The 15,792-nt window shown below is 39.0% G+C and overlaps 2 protein-coding genes across 2 annotated transcripts; both read left to right on the forward strand.

The window, feature by feature from the left end:
* The first annotated feature begins 65 nt into the window (after positions 1 to 65).
* LOC114456890 (SH2 domain-containing adapter protein F-like) lies at positions 66 to 8,749 on the forward strand. The gene is made up of 8 exons (XM_028438936.1): positions 66 to 268; positions 1,719 to 1,968; positions 2,061 to 2,162; positions 2,262 to 2,418; positions 5,379 to 5,633; positions 5,730 to 5,904; positions 7,019 to 7,138; positions 7,462 to 8,749. The coding sequence occupies exons 2-8, from the start codon at positions 1,723 to 1,725 to the stop codon at positions 7,646 to 7,648; spliced, it is 1,242 nt and encodes a 413-aa protein (XP_028294737.1). The 5' UTR covers positions 66 to 268; positions 1,719 to 1,722; the 3' UTR covers positions 7,649 to 8,749.
* Positions 8,750 to 10,114: 1,365 nt separating this feature from the next.
* spmap2 (sperm microtubule associated protein 2) lies at positions 10,115 to 13,362 on the forward strand. The gene is made up of 6 exons (XM_028438634.1): positions 10,115 to 10,557; positions 10,644 to 10,705; positions 10,790 to 10,847; positions 10,961 to 11,087; positions 11,997 to 12,156; positions 12,225 to 13,362. The coding sequence occupies exons 1-6, from the start codon at positions 10,496 to 10,498 to the stop codon at positions 12,473 to 12,475; spliced, it is 720 nt and encodes a 239-aa protein (XP_028294435.1). The 5' UTR covers positions 10,115 to 10,495; the 3' UTR covers positions 12,476 to 13,362.
* Positions 13,363 to 15,792: the final 2,430 nt, after the last annotated feature.

Genomic DNA, 15,792 nt, shown 5'->3' on the forward strand with positions numbered 1-15,792 from the left:
AACACGCAACAAGGAATATTAGTGCTCCCTTGCACACCGGAAGTAGGACATTTCACCATGTACACCAGTGGATGCGGAACACTGGCTAATATTAGCAGTCTGACCTGCTTGGCTGGAGAAGCTCTGCCTAAACCTAACAGTGTTTTTATTTTATTTTACATTTTATAAGTTTTTTATTTGTAGACCAGACGTCCGACATGCTAAATAGCGGATGGTAAAGAGGCAGACTGGGCTGGAGCGGGTTTACCGTCACTGCAAAGAAAAGAGGGTGAGCATGAACTCATTCACGGTTCAAACGTTAGCCTGAGTGAAGCTAACTCAGCCTTTATCCACTGCAGCACTTTCACTGCTTCCTTTTCAAAACAAATACCCCCCCAAACCTCTCCGCGTTTATTTAAGCGCTTATAGACGATGAAATAAGTGCAAAAAGTAATGTTTGCAGGATATTTTTACACTCTTTACTCAGTGTTTCTGAGACTAACTTGGTTATTTGTTAGCATTACTGACCTTTTGTTATCGAGATCTGTGTTCACGGTACAAAAGAGAAAGTAGGGATAGTTAGGTGATATACAAGGATCTGTGAGTGTCCTTAATCATTACTAATACTTAGAGTTCACCTCCTTAAGCAGTGTTACAAATCAGAGGCTTGTCCAACTTTAATGTGTGAATATTGTACATAATATATATATATATAATTTTTCTATGCTTGTATAAAAATAGCTTTAATTAATCCTTGGATTTTTCTGTGAACATTCCAAATTAGATCCTGGCGGACATTGGATTTTTAGGGTCGATGGCAATACTGATATAGAGGGTCTTAACGGTGTCATAAAACGCGTCATCAACCCGGAAGTCGCCATCTTGGAGATAAGCAGGCGGTTTACAAACGGCACACAATCAAGCAAATCCCGAATTTTGAGAGAAAATGGTGAACTAGTGCCGTGTTTTTGGCTGTACTACTTGGTCAGACCGAGGAGAAACGTGGAGTTTTATAGACTGTTAAAAGCTATAACAGATCAGGGATAACAATGTCGGCATTTTATAGCCAGTAGTTCTACAACATGAGTCTAGCTCACCATTGTTGCACCAGTTGTTATTGATGTATATACAAACACCGCCGCCTTCATCTCCTGTGTTACATTTAAATCCAGCTTCAGGTAGTCCAGTTTGTTCTCCAGGGAGCGAACATCAGAACACAGGATGGAAGGAAGTGGCGTTCTCTGAGCTTAGCGTTTAGCTTGGTTGCTAGCCCCACTCCTGCTTCACGATCACACCGCTTATGTCTCCTCCGCTGGCGGACACCGCTGGTACGAGGCTTCGCTGCTTCGTAGGTCACTGGATGTAGCCGGCCTAGCAATCCGAGGCTAGATGGTTAATAATTTTATATTCTGATGTGATGATGTTTTTTTATGCATACGTCTAAGTTCTTAGATTTAAGACATTTAGGAAAAGGTTGTGAGTTATAATGAGAACCTATCTGGTGGGAGATGTTGATGACTGTCTTTTTGTTTATATTACAAACGGTCCAAGGAAGAAAAAAGGAAGAACCAGTGACAAGGTTAAGTTTATGTTCCATTGTAGTGCTGGTTATGATTGAAAGGTGTTTGAACACACAGTGTATCACAGATTGCTGTGTGCAGTATATACATTATATTTAGTTTACCTACATTTCCTCTGAAAATTTCCATGCTGGTTTATCATCACATGTCCATTCCTAGATCCATGGCAAAGTGGTTGAAGGACTACCTGAATTTAGGCAGCAGACGTGACCCTCCACAGCCCCCGAGGCCAGACTACACTGAGAGTGAGATTTTGAGGGCCTATAGAGCACAGAAAGAACTGGACTTTGAGGACCCGTACCAACATTTGAATAAAGAGCTTCAGAATGGAGGATTCAGCCCCAGCATCTCAACAGTGAGCCTGCCCTCGTTCCCTGCGTTTGGTTCAGTGCTTCCTAATGGTGTGGAGGTACAGCCTGCCTGTGGTTACCAGCACCCTCTTCCCTCTATCTGACATTCCTGTTGTGCTTAAGGAATACTTCTATTGTTTCTGCTCTTTAGGTCAAAGTAGTCTCTCCAACACACAGACTGATCAAAGTGGATTCTCAGGAGTTTGGACGCTGTAAAGTCCCTCTGAGTCCTGTGACGGTGCAAGAAGAACCTGTGAGCATTAATCCTGTCCTCACCCTCTGTTTTTCACCCACCTGCACAATTCAATATTTTCTTTTTTGTGTGATTTTGTTGCGTCTCCTCCTCCTGAAGGTGGTTCCCTCGGCTCCAGCGGTGTCGGACACTGATTACTCTGATCCGTTTGATGCTCGTCCCGACGTAACAAACCATCAAAACTGGGAGCCTAAGCCTGCACCGGCCAACTGCTGCAGTTACATGGAACCATTCGAGGCCCAGCAGATTATTTCAGGTTTGCTATAAGATGCTGTTCACACTTCAGTAAAGATGCAGAATATATTTTGATTGTGCAAATGTGCAATTAAGTGAATTTTTTTAAAAATACTTTATAGTAAGGCTGTTCAATTAATCGAAATTTGATTATGATTTTGATTATTACACTCAATGATTACAAAAATTACATAATAGGGAAAAATTATCATTTAAAAAATATATGTACAATACCGGTCAGAAATTTTAAAACACCACACTTTTTCCAGTTTTTTACTGAAAATTATTCCGTTTATTGTCATTGCACTCTGAAATGAAAGCATTGAACAAATAAGCAATTTGAGTTGAAAAAGAAATCATGGAATCCATGAACTATACTGTTCACCTGATGCTCATGAAGGTCTGGTACCACAGTGTGTTCCAACGCTGCTTTTATGCAGACAGAGGGGGTTGGAAGTAATCAAGAAAAGTTGGAACACCTGTAGGAATGAGTAGCAGCAGCTTTTAAGGTTGATTCAACCTTCATTACTGCAGAACAGTTTTAAATTGTTAACCCACTTCGTGTTCCCTGAAAAAGGCCTATTTGTATAATTCTGAATAGTACATTATTTTTTAGTTTTGGTTAACCAAACCTTTTTTTTTAAACTTCTGGCTAATCAGTACTTACCTTTGTACCATTTCTAGCTTTTCATTGGACGTGCACGACTTGAATTGCAATAAATAACTGGGAAAAATTCGGGTGTTCTAAAACTTTTGACCGGTAGTGTATTTATATATATTTTTTTTAGGGCGACCGTGGCTCAGGTGGTAGAGGGTCGTCTTCTGATCGAGAGGTTGGGGGTTCGATCCCAGTACCTGACTATGTGTCGAAGTGTCCTTGGGTCGACTAGCGCCTTGCATGGCAGTCCTGTCCCACTGGTGTGTGAATGTGAGAGTGATTGGGTGAATGAGCTGATATGTAAAGCGCTTTGGGACTGCTTCAGTGTGGGGATAAGGCGCTATATAAAATCAAGTCCATTTACCATTTTTACCATTTTTCAATTATACATATGTTTTATTTGCTAAATAAAACAAACTTCTACGATTTAGGGAATATACAAAGAATAAAGCTTGACACACACCGATTATTAATACTAACTTTGAGTTGTTTAAAACACACGCATGCAAGCTCCTCCGTCCTGCCCCTCTCAAAGCTAAAGCTAGCCTGCAGGCTATACAAGGAAAGTTGTTGCTAACGGTTTACATTGATTTGTACAAAAAGTAAATAACTTCTTGGTTGACAAATTATTGTGATTTCAGTTATGACAAAAATAATTGTGATTATTTTATCTGCTAGTGCAGTACCCGTAGGAAGTATGTGTTGCTATAGAAAAGTGGGAGGTTCAGTAGCTTTTTCATGTATGGCCAAATTAGGTTGTGTTTGAAGGTGGAACGTCACGGACAAAAAAGTATTTAGTCAGCCACCAATTGTGCAAGTACTCCCACTTAAACAGACCTGGCCTGTAATGTTCATCATAGGTATACCTCAACTATGAGAGACAAAATGAGAAAAAGAAATCCAGAAAATCACATTGTAGGATTTTTAGTGAAATAATTGGTAGATCCCTTGGTAAAATAAGTATTTGGTCACCTACAAAGAAGCAAGATCTCTGGCTCTCACAGACCTGTAACTTCTTCTTTAAGAGGCTCCTCTGTCCTCCACTCGTTACCTGTATTAATGGCACCTGTTTGAACTCGTTATCAGTATAAAAGACACCTGTCCACAACCTCAAACAGTCACACTCTAAACTCTACTATGGCCAAGACCAAAGAGCTGTCACAGGACACCAGAAACAAAATTGTAGACCTGCACCAGACTGGGAAGACTGAATCTGCAATAGGTAAGCAGCTTGGTGTGAAGAAATGAACTGTGGGAGCAATTATTAGAAAATGGAAGACATACAAGACCACTGATAATCTCCCTTGATCTGGGGCTCCACGCAAGATCTCACCAAAATGATCACAAGAACGGTGAGCAAAAATCCCAGAACCACACGGGGGCACCTAGTGAATGACCTGCAGAGAGCTGGGACCAAAGTAATAAAGGCTACCATCAGTAACACACTACTGTGTTACTGACTCAAATCCTGCAGTGCCAGACGTGTCCCCCTGCTTAAGCCAGTACATGTCCAGGCCCGTCTGAAGTTTGCTACAGAGCATTTGGATCATCCAGAAGAGGATTGGGCGAATGTTATATGATCAGATGAAACCAAAATAGAACTTATTGGTAAAAACTCAACTCGTCATGTTTGGAGGAGAAAGAATACTGTGTTGCATCCAAAGAACACCATACCTATTGTAGAGCATGGAGGTGGTAACATCATGCTTTGGGGCTGTTTCTCAGCAAAGGGACCAGGACGACTGATCTGTATAAAGGAAAGAATGAATGGGGCCATGTATCGTGAGATTTTGAGTGAAAACCTCCTTCCATCAGCAAGGACATTGAAAATGAAATGTGGCTGGGTCTTTCAGCACGACAGTGATCCCAAACACATCGCCCGGGCAACGAAGGAGTGGCTTTCAAGGTCCTAGAGTGGCCTAGCCAGTCTCCAGATCTCAACCCCCCAAGTCTGCTATCCCGACACAGAGCCTCTACCCGGCCCACTGCGTGCACGCTCGCTAGAGACACACACACACACACACACACACACACACACAGTGGGTCGCTGCTCTGCTCAAAACCAGGAAGGTGGGGGTGGGCTCTCCAGCGATTGGCTCTGCTGCACACGTGACTCGCTTAGGTGGACAATTTTATGAAATAATTCATCAACGGTACTACTGCAGTCCAAACATATCTGACGTTGCACACCTTTCAACCAAAAGGCAGCAAATCTGAGCTCTGTCTGTCCATGTAGTAAAAATACAATCAATTTATCCTTAATACCTGTCTATCTTTAGATTGTGTGCCTTCAGCTTTTCTTTTTTTCTTTCTTCACGTTGCAGAACTCCAGCACAGCATGATGAACAACAGGTCTGTGAGTTCAGATGGTGGACAGCTCTATGATAACCCCTATGAGGAACGGAGCCGGTGCCTCCAGCGAGCTGCTCCATCAACACTACAGCAAACACCAAAAGATCTCGGACCAGGCATGAGTGACGGCCGTGAGAAGCGACTGCCTCAGGACGACGAGAGGCCGGCCGACGAGTACGACCAGCCCTGGGAGTGGAAAAAGGATAATATTTCCAAAGCTCTGGCAGGTAAAGATGATGTTCTCCTTTTGAAATCCAGCTTTCAATCAGTCTTTGGGTATTTTTTTCTTTCATATAAATCAGTATTTTCTCTCCCTCCCATAGTTCGGTTTGAAGGGGCAGAGAGGGAACGTTCTCGAGCTCAGACGGAACAAAGCAGGTTTACCAAGACCGTTGCCACGCCAACCACGTCAAACGCAACTACTCTACGTCTCGTTGGTGACACCCCCCTACTCTTAGGGGAGAGGGTGGATCCTTATCTGCCCCTCGAGCAGCAAGTGTGAGTACAGCTTTGACGTGCCAGTTTGAAGTGTTTCTATTTATCAGCCTTTATTTTACAAGGAAAAATTTTGTTCAAATTCTAACTTTTATTTCAGCAATGGTTTATAGTAAACAGTTAGTCCTGCAACGTTACACTGAACTGCTTTTTAATAACATGAAGTATATGAATTTAGATCAGCACTAGCAAATAAACTGGATATGACATGGTTGGATTTTTGAATAATCATATTTACCGTTGCAAAAAGGCAGAAAACTTCCGCTAAATTTCCAGTAAAATTTCCAGGGGAACTTAAGCTCAGGAATATTCAGAAACAGAATCTTTTCAAAGAAACGATTTATTGGAATTAACCAGAAATTTTAAGTACTTTTGAATAACTGTAACATACCCAAACATTAGTATTGGCTTTCAAGCAAAAAGAAAAGAAAAAAGAATATAAACAAAACACATACAATTTCAACAAATATATTTGTAAGTAGAACTTAATTATTCAAGTTTTGTAAACATCCTGTTTTTTAGGACTTGCTGAAACTGTTATGATCTTAACATCAAAAATGTGATTTTTATTTTTGAAAATCTCAGGGGCAAAACAGCAGCACTGATACCAATAACTGCTTTTCAAGCACAAACAGTGCACCATCAATTATTTTATATGAAACACATCATTGTTGAGTAAAATACGACACACTTGCCTGACATCTAAAAGCAACAAAAAAGTCCTGTTCAAACCCTTTTCAGGGAATGGCCTCTTCCTTTTTTTTAAAGTATACTTTCATAAATTCTCCTTGTTTCATTCAAGATGGTGCTAAAATATATTGTGACGTCCCTGTTAAGGGCCATTCTTCACATTTGTAATTTCACCATTTATTCCAGTTAATTCCCATGGCAAGTTTCCACATTTGAAAATTCCCAGGATTTTGCATCTCTAATCATATTATTTGTGTTCACATAGATTTGTTTCGTGCGACTACTTAAAGGCTAAGTTCCTACAATTTATAGTAATTGATTTCCTGACATTGGTAATTACACACACAAATAGGGAAGTAGCTAATCCTTTGTCATTATGAGAAAAGATGATTTGTTGTGTGAGTGCTGTGTTTGCTGTGGCCTGTAGGTGGTACCATGGAGCTTTGAGCCGCTCAGACTCAGAGACTCTTCTCACGCTTTGTAAGGAGAGCTCCTACTTAGTGAGGAACAGCCAGAGCTGCAGGAACGACTTCTCACTGTCTCTCAGGTGAACAATCATCACTACTGACGTTTGTTTTGTGCACTGGTTTGTCCTCAAATGAATCAGAAACACCTTTTCTTTGGGTCTGCGGGCGTTGAGAGACTCAAACCTCAACGTTTAAGGCCCGAGGCAGCTTTCATGTCTTGACATTTTCTGTCTATCTCTGTTCCCATACACAGTTGTCCACCCACTGGTTTATTATTAACATGTCCACCTCTCTCTCTCTAACAATTGGGAATGTAACTTTTTTCTTTGGTATTTTAAAGCATCTATTTCAAAGGTTATATAGGTGATTAAGGGTAGTTGTTTTGTTGTTTTTTTTCTGTCAGGAGCTGCAAAGGCTTCATGCACATGAAGTTCACTCAGGCCGCAGACGGGCGCTTCGTTCTGGGGGAGAACAGCCCGCCCTTCTCCACCATCCCTGAGGTCATCCACTACTACACCACTCACAAGCTGCCAATCAGAGGAGCCGAGCACATGTCTCTACTGTATCCTGTCGTAGTGCAGACACTCTGACATGTCACCTTAACAAACTCAATGCGTTACATACAATAGTCCCACAGTCAACGTGCTTTTTCACTGCTTGTCCAACTCCGTGTCGCTCGTGAGGAATTAGAACAGTGGTTCCCAACCTTTTTTTGGGTCGTGACCCCATTTTGATATCAGAAATTTTTTGTTGTACTGTGGAACGAGTAGCCAGGATTAGTGCACAAAGTGACAAGATGTGTCGGCTCAGATATTTTTATACTGCATTTTATTTGAACTAGATTTATATTTGAGAAAGTGAAAGTATACAATATAGTGGTTTGAGATTATGAGGTAGTTTTTCAAACTACCGCATTTGAAATCTGGGCGACCCCACATGGGGTCACGACCCCAATGTTGAAAAACACTGAATTAGAACATTTAATGCCATGTTTTCATCCAGTTTTAAAAATAATGAACACAATGATCACACTGGCAGCTTAACAATCCTGTGCTCACCAAAATCCTTTAATGTTAGACACCCTAGAAAATCAGCTATTATTGATTAAGATGATTGTAGCTGAGTATGTTTAGGTTAAATATTAATATTATCTTAATATTTCACGATATGTTACTCAATCATGCAGACACAGATGAGTTAGAATTTCATCACAGATCAAAGATATTTCTGGATAATTTAAGTGGGTTTCTTACAGCACATATTTTCATAATGAACTACTTTTAAAATGAATAAATCATCAAAGATGTGAGGGGAGTTTGGGACTTTCTACCATTAGGTTAGCGTGCTACACCAATAAACATCACTATTGATACTCTTTAAGTGTTTGTGATGATGCGGAGCCAAACACGTGATATTTAATGAGCATTGCCATGGTCCATCTGTGAATGTCATACGATGCTGTAGCGTGCACAGTTCTCACTTCCTCACGTTAATGTGTGAGCAGCACAGCACACATTAACACAGTCCTGCAATACTAGTGTAGTGAATGCAGTATTATACGGAAAGCTTGCAGCTTTCGGACCACGACTATTTAAAAAAAAAGAAAAAGAAAAAAAAAAGCTCTGTAGTTTATCTACTTTGTTGTTTTTATAAGATTTTAAATGTTGAAATAAAATCATTCTGTTTTCAAATCTGCCTCGGATCATTTTATTATTCAACACTCCACAACAGAAATTTAAAAAATCCCTCTCTATACTGCTTATCAAAATGTACATACAACCATCAGGGGCAAATGAAAGCGTATTTCATTTACTTGAAAAAAATAATTAAAAGGCCGGTTTTTCTGAATAGTTTCTTTTTGGATTGTTTTTTGGGCTATTTCTGTTTTTAGAAAGAGTATTTTTTTTTTCTGTATTTCTGACAATTTTTTTTTTTCAGTTTTTCTGACAAATTTTTTTTTCTTTTCAGACACTTTTTTTCATCTTCTGAGTAATTTTTTTCAGTTTTTCTGAGTAATTTGTAGGAGTGTTGAAAAAGAATCGATTCTGCGATATAACGCGTTATTACGTCACGTGATTCTCGGATCGATTAAAAATGAATCCATATCGATTTTTTTTTTTTTTTTTTTTTTTTTTTTTAATTAAAAAAAATCTGGGCATGTTGACCAGCTTGTGTTTTTTCAATAAAATCTAAAAATAAAGTTCTAACTTTTTGCATTTATTTGTTGTTCAAGGAATATACCTCAGTTAAGTTGCACTAAAGAATCCACAGGCAGATTGTATGTTATGTTATTTTTTATTTTTAGTTGTTGGCACATGGCATGTTAAAGCCAATGTTTTCAGTGTAAAATATGCCAATAAAATATATTTCATGCATAATGTTCTCATGGTGTACACATTTACAGATTAGTTGTTTAAATCATATATTTAAAAAAATCGCAATAATTGGCTAATACTTTAATATCGGGATATATCGTATCATATTGTATCGGGATACAAATCGTAACGCCAGATGCCAGGCAATACACACCCCTAGTGATTTGATTGTAATTTTGTTTTTCTGAGTAATTTTGTTTCTGAATTATGGAGATACTTGGGCCTTGATTCCGGTACATCCGTCAGCTGCACACCGTGAGGATCCAGTATTTCCAGTAGTCTCCTCCTGATCGTACATTGAGTGACCAGCCTGAATTTCACTTCAAATGCATAATTTTATATCCATGGAACATGCCATATCTGACCAACTGATCCTGGAGAAATGTCGCTTTGTCCCGCAGATCTGTATGAGCTTTCTTTCTGAACAACCGCAAAATTCTCCGGTGCCTGCATAAAGTCAATAGACTATTTTTAATGCCATCGATATGGTTAAAAAAAAATAAATTATCCAGAAAAACAGATTTTAATTTTTTCAGGTGAATGCAATAGGTTTCCATAGGGGGAGGAGTGTTTCAGGAGAGAGAGGTTTTCAGGGCTCCGTTATCGGACACTGATGCCATGGTAACCAGATGGTGTCCATGTCACCACAAAGAAGAAAAGCTAACAGGTTCACAAATAACACTGGGAAGAAAAAGTGATACTTACCTGAGTCACTGGATTTCATTGTTGGTTAAAAGCGATTTTTTTTTTTTTTTTTTTTTTTAAATCTCCGGTTGGTTTCTGGTTTCCAGGTAAGAAGCTTTTTAAAACGTGCATGCTTCATTAAAATACTGTCTGAACAGAAACGTGCTTAGTGATTCTGACTCACTTACATGAACGCCTCTACCAAACCTAACGGCACATCACCTTCACACTAAACACGCAATGATTCATCATGCGTGAATCTTTATTGTTGCGTTCATCCATCTTGTGCTGTTTGTAGAGGTCACCAGTGTATGGCGTCACTGCTGCACCCTAATGTCAGCAAATTCATTTTAAAAACTCTCTTTCCAGCTTGTCGCTATGGCAACTAGGATCAACCGGCTTGCTCAACCCAAACCAAACCGGCTCAGATATCGAGATCGGTAGGGTCTACAACAGATGTGCTGATGCATTGATAGCTCTCATTCCTTCTTCTTCTTCTGAATGGGTCTCTGTGGTTGTGTTGTAGGCGCTCTGTTTATTGGCTTGATGAGCTTCCCTCAGAGAGATCCACCACATCCCCACACATTGGTACATCTCACCATCTTGATCTTTCTACTTATTTATAACTTTCATATATGGTTATGTAGATCAAAATGATTTTTGTTTCAACAGAGTCAACCACTCGATGGTCTGATCTGAGTAAATGCAAAACCTACCACCCACAAATTGGGTAATTATGAACTCATCGTCTCCCAGCTTCATCTCTGTCTTATGAATTGACTGTGACATGTACTGTATCATATATGTATGTGTGAATCATGTATTCCTTTGTGTCCTGCTCAGACGTTCTCCTACCTGGGAGGTGAGTCAGTGGGCTCTTAAAGCTGTTCCTTCAGACAGATTGTGCAGTTTGGCCCAACCTCGGCGTCCTGCAGCAGGCTGGCAGCATGAGCGCCTGCTGCTGGTTCCAGTAAGTACCGTAATAACCCGAGGAATGTAAATGGTGGTGGATATCACTTTAAGACTTGCTGTTTTCACAGTCAGTCAGTCCGTTTTACATTTGTAGATGATCATAATACATTTCTTAATTATCATTGTAGGGATTTGTCGTGAAAATATGAATATTACCTTTTGAAATTACACTCCTTGCTGATACTAAGGGATTTGGTGCCCGAGACAAGATTTAGATATTCTCTCACTCGGACCCAAATATCATTGATTTTGACCATTTCTTTAATTTCTAGAAAACAAAAATCGAATTAAATTAGTTACCGTCAAGATAACAATAAATAATATTATTACATATAGATAAAATAGAAATAGTCCAAACAAAATGTAATAAAAATGTAAGCAAGTTGCATGAAATACTGTAAATCATACGGCACTGCACAAGTTAAGATGTAATAGAAATCAATAGCAACAAAATACAAAACAATCGGATATTTACAGAAAATAACTGTGGGACTATTTCTTTTTCAAACAGACGTTTGACGTCAAATAAACTCACCCACTGACCATGGAGGGTAATTCTTTTATATATTACTACTTTATACAATTTGCAATGCATTATTCTTCAATGATTGTGTCCTTGTTCTTTTCATATAAACACATTGCATTTGGCAGTAAAGCTACATTGTGGCCCCTCAACATGTGTGATTATGTGTTTCTTCAAAGCATTTTTTGTTTTCTTTTTGATGATGGGTTTTTTGCAAAGTACAGCATGAGGTTCATGACCTTAGCATTATTGTTGTTGTTGTTGTTGTAGGACTGCATGAGAAAAGCATCAACCATATGTGATAGACTGATCATCTATGGTGGATGATCACACTCTTTATAATGACTGACATGCTGTTCCTCTTTGTTTTCAACATGTCTGCAGTTGAGCAGAGGGACTCAGTCGGCCGTGGCCTCCGCTCGGATCTGCCAGCTCGCCGAGCCAAGGAAGAAGCACGTTCTGGAAGAATCCAGTCCCAGCTCTAGATCTGAACCAATGACCCGCCTTTCCTCCAAAGCAAACTCCCACATTGAGCTCCTTGCCAGTAAGTTTCCCCCTGACTGTTGTACGGTTCACCTTCCCTTTAAAATTGGCTTCGTCTTCCATCCCCAGCCCCTAAACATCAGCACCCCATGTTCAAAGAGGACCGCTCGGTGTGCTGGACCGTCTCCAAAACTGCAAGAAACCACGTGGCCAGTCAGAGACTTCTTCATCTGTCTACTCCCAGAGAGAGGAAGGCTCTGTTTGAGGGATACGACCCCTACAGAGTCAGCCTGGCTTCTCGCTCTGCCAGACCCTCACCCAGAATACAGCAGCTGAGTTTACCTCTGCCTCGGAAATGCATCTGTCAGCAGGACGAATGACGGCCGCTCCACGAGCTGCTCACCTTGTTGACATTGCATTAGCATTATATTATGCTAGTGAAATCAGCTTTGCTTTCATTTCTGACTGCACTGATGTGTTGATAAGTTTGGGCGTTCCATCCACGTTGTCCCCTAATCTGAAGCAAAAAGAATATCTTTATGAAATCCCATCAAAGGTGTTCATTCTGTAGTTTGTAGAGATTCTCAAAACCAGTAGCCTCACTGGCATACGCAGAGTTTGTGGGTCAGGGAGAGCATTGTACCTTTAGTGTTGAAAAGTTTTCATTACAGTTTTCCCAAATTCATTAAAAAAATATATTTTTTATAAAACAAAAAAAAATTCTGCTTTTTGATTCTAAGATATTAGGTTTCAGTGAAATGTTCCCAAACTTTTGAGACTTTAGGTTGGTTCTTCTTCTGTACAGTACAGTGTATGGTGCTGCAGCAGAAATGAAGCAGAGAGCTGCTTTTATCCTGAATTTACAACAACGACGCATCGATGCAAATTTTTGGAGTCAATATTATCAATTGCTAATCATTTCTTGCAATATTGTGTGTGTTACACACATTGTGGTTGGTGCAAATCTGGAGACGATCTATACTGTATATACAATTCTATTTTTTCTTTGGCCCCTCCTGGCAAGAATCACAAACTCTGCCTATGGTGACTCACTCACTGGTGACTGTAACGCTAATGAATGTTAACTACGTTATATTAGCGCTGAGGCAAGCTAGAAATCGTTTTATTGTTGTGAAACAGAAGAATATAAATCTAATTAATCTCACCATATACCATTACATAGCAGTGTCTATATGTTCGTGTTGAAAAACAGCTGGAACGCAACCAACACTTTGGTTTATTGTTGTTTAGTGTCTTAGAAAAATGACTGGCAAAAAGAAAATAAATGTATACAGGATGTCATATCGCGGGACGCACCATAAACAAACAGAACAAAAATGGTGTGAATCACTGTCTTTATTGTCCTTTATTACTCCTCTGGCAAAGACACTCAAGAACTCAAAACACTACTTAAGTATCAGAAATATAACTTTGAACACCTTTGCAGTCTTCTACTGCAGTGGTTCCCCAACTGTCATTTTATGTTATTTTTATGAGTTTTGAAGAAGAATAGCCACAGTTCTTACTTTTTTGAATAAAGGTTACATTTTTTACCCATTTTGTCAAAATTTTGTAGCAATGAAGAGCTCTAAAAATCTTTTATTCTTCAAGGGGGAGGGGGCGCAACAGAAAAAAGTTTGAGTTCCTCTGTTCTCCGGGATTCCCAATCCCACAATGCAATGCACGAAATCTTTTTTGAAGTTCAAGTCACATGATCAACCGTCAAAAAACCCATGGTTTGGGTTGGAGTCACAGACAGCGTTTGACGTATGTTTGTGAGTAAAATAACCAGTTTCTTGGAAGAAACACTTTGGATTAATTGATCTATGTGACCTACACTGTCTTTATCTGTGCTATAAAAAATTTATTTATCGTCGCTAGCAGCTTTTTTTTTTTTTTTTTTTTAGATTTATTTATTTATTTACACATTCAAAAATATATATTTTTTAAAAATCTATCAAACATTTATAATGTAAATGTGCTGATAGAGGTTAGGAATACCACAGGGTCTGATAAAGCCACCTCACCAATTCCTACTAAAAGTTTATCATTTACATACAGTATACAAAGCAACCGATAACAACACAAAAAAATAACATTTCCAAAAATGAACAGCATCAGCAAATGTTTATTTTAAAGGAGTTCAAAGTGGATATAGATTTGTGATTATAGAAGTGACTGGCCTCTGTATTTCAAAGTCTGTTCTGCAATACGGCAGATGAAGATCTCTTGTTGAATAATTGTGAAAATCGGAAGAACATTGAAAGAAATTACAGAATACATTTGGTATCTCAGTGGGCAAATGCACATACTTGCATACGTGAATAAATAATTGGAAATGGACAAAATTGAATTTGACAAAACATGAATCTGTCGGTCGTTGCTGGAGCTCAGCGTGTATATATGAAACTATATATAGGCTGAGTTTATTATGAAAAAGGGTTTGATGTGCTTGTATCTGCACTGAGTCCCTACATTAGTAGCAGCAGCTGGCATGTGGAACTACTGCACAGTGATAAACCTGTAACCATCATTCATTTTGTGGTTATACTCTATGACCTCAGCATTGTTGCAGAGACCAGGTCATCTAAACATCCTGGCACTCAGAGCACCTCCATCTCCCACCACCACTCACAGCCCAGGGCTTCCTCTGACAGGTTTACTGTGCTTTCAATGGTTTGTGGCGTCGTCCCACTGACTCCAACATCCCCTCTCTGCATCACTGCGTCATGATATATGTACATATTAAAAGACTTTTGCTCACAATTACATTTTAGTTCATTGTTATATTTTGTATTTCTGCTGCAGTTGCATTAAACTCCTGAGATGTAAGACTTTAAGGATTGTTGAGATGCAATGAAGCTTTTATTTTCTATACGCCTTATTTTGATTTGTTTGTACATATGCCGAATGTCTGCAAAATATTACCAGTAAGCTTGACTGACATGGCATATGGAAAGAGTGAAAATAACAGAAAATATAAGACTATTAATGAAATTAATTACATGTTTTTTACTCAAAACCCAGTGCACAAAGTCATTACATTTAATTTAATTCACCATTTGTAATATAACCATTTTCCCCACTAACTTATTATTTTCCGAGCAATCCCAGGAGTTTAGAAATGGGATGGATCCTGTGCATACTTCCTGTTTATGTGAGACAAGCTGAGGAATGTAAATGCTTTCAATAATGTAAACCTTTACGCCAGTGTTTAAAGAACAGAGGGCTTCAGTGTTTGTCTGTGTGCGCATTGCTGAGGTTCTCCCTAATGGCTGCATTGAAAAAGACAATTCAGTTGGGTTGAGCCTTAAACTTAAAAAGAAAGAAAGATTTGTGAACAGGAATTTACAACTTTAAATACAGTAGAATAAAATGATGAACTGAAATGCTAATACTGGTGACACACAGCAGCGTGTTTGCTTTATATCATCAGGCCAATGTAATGTTCCCCCTGAAAGAATGTGACATTAATACATTTAAATCTGTCTGCAAGGTTATCAGAGACGCCACTTCTCTGATAGATGATCATTTTAATAATTGTTAGTCAGGTGATGTTGATTTTTAACTTTAACAAAAATCGACATGAAGATGGTATTTTGTTTTCTGTCATTTTATCAATTTATTTATTTATTTTTTATTTTTTTGTCATATAAACTGTGTTTAAACTTTATTTGGACACACCATCAGTGCCAGT

The sequence above is a fragment of the Gouania willdenowi genome, chromosome 22, assembly GCF_900634775.1.
Source record: "Gouania willdenowi chromosome 22, fGouWil2.1, whole genome shotgun sequence".
Lineage (NCBI taxonomy): Eukaryota > Metazoa > Chordata > Actinopteri > Blenniiformes > Gobiesocidae > Gouania > Gouania willdenowi.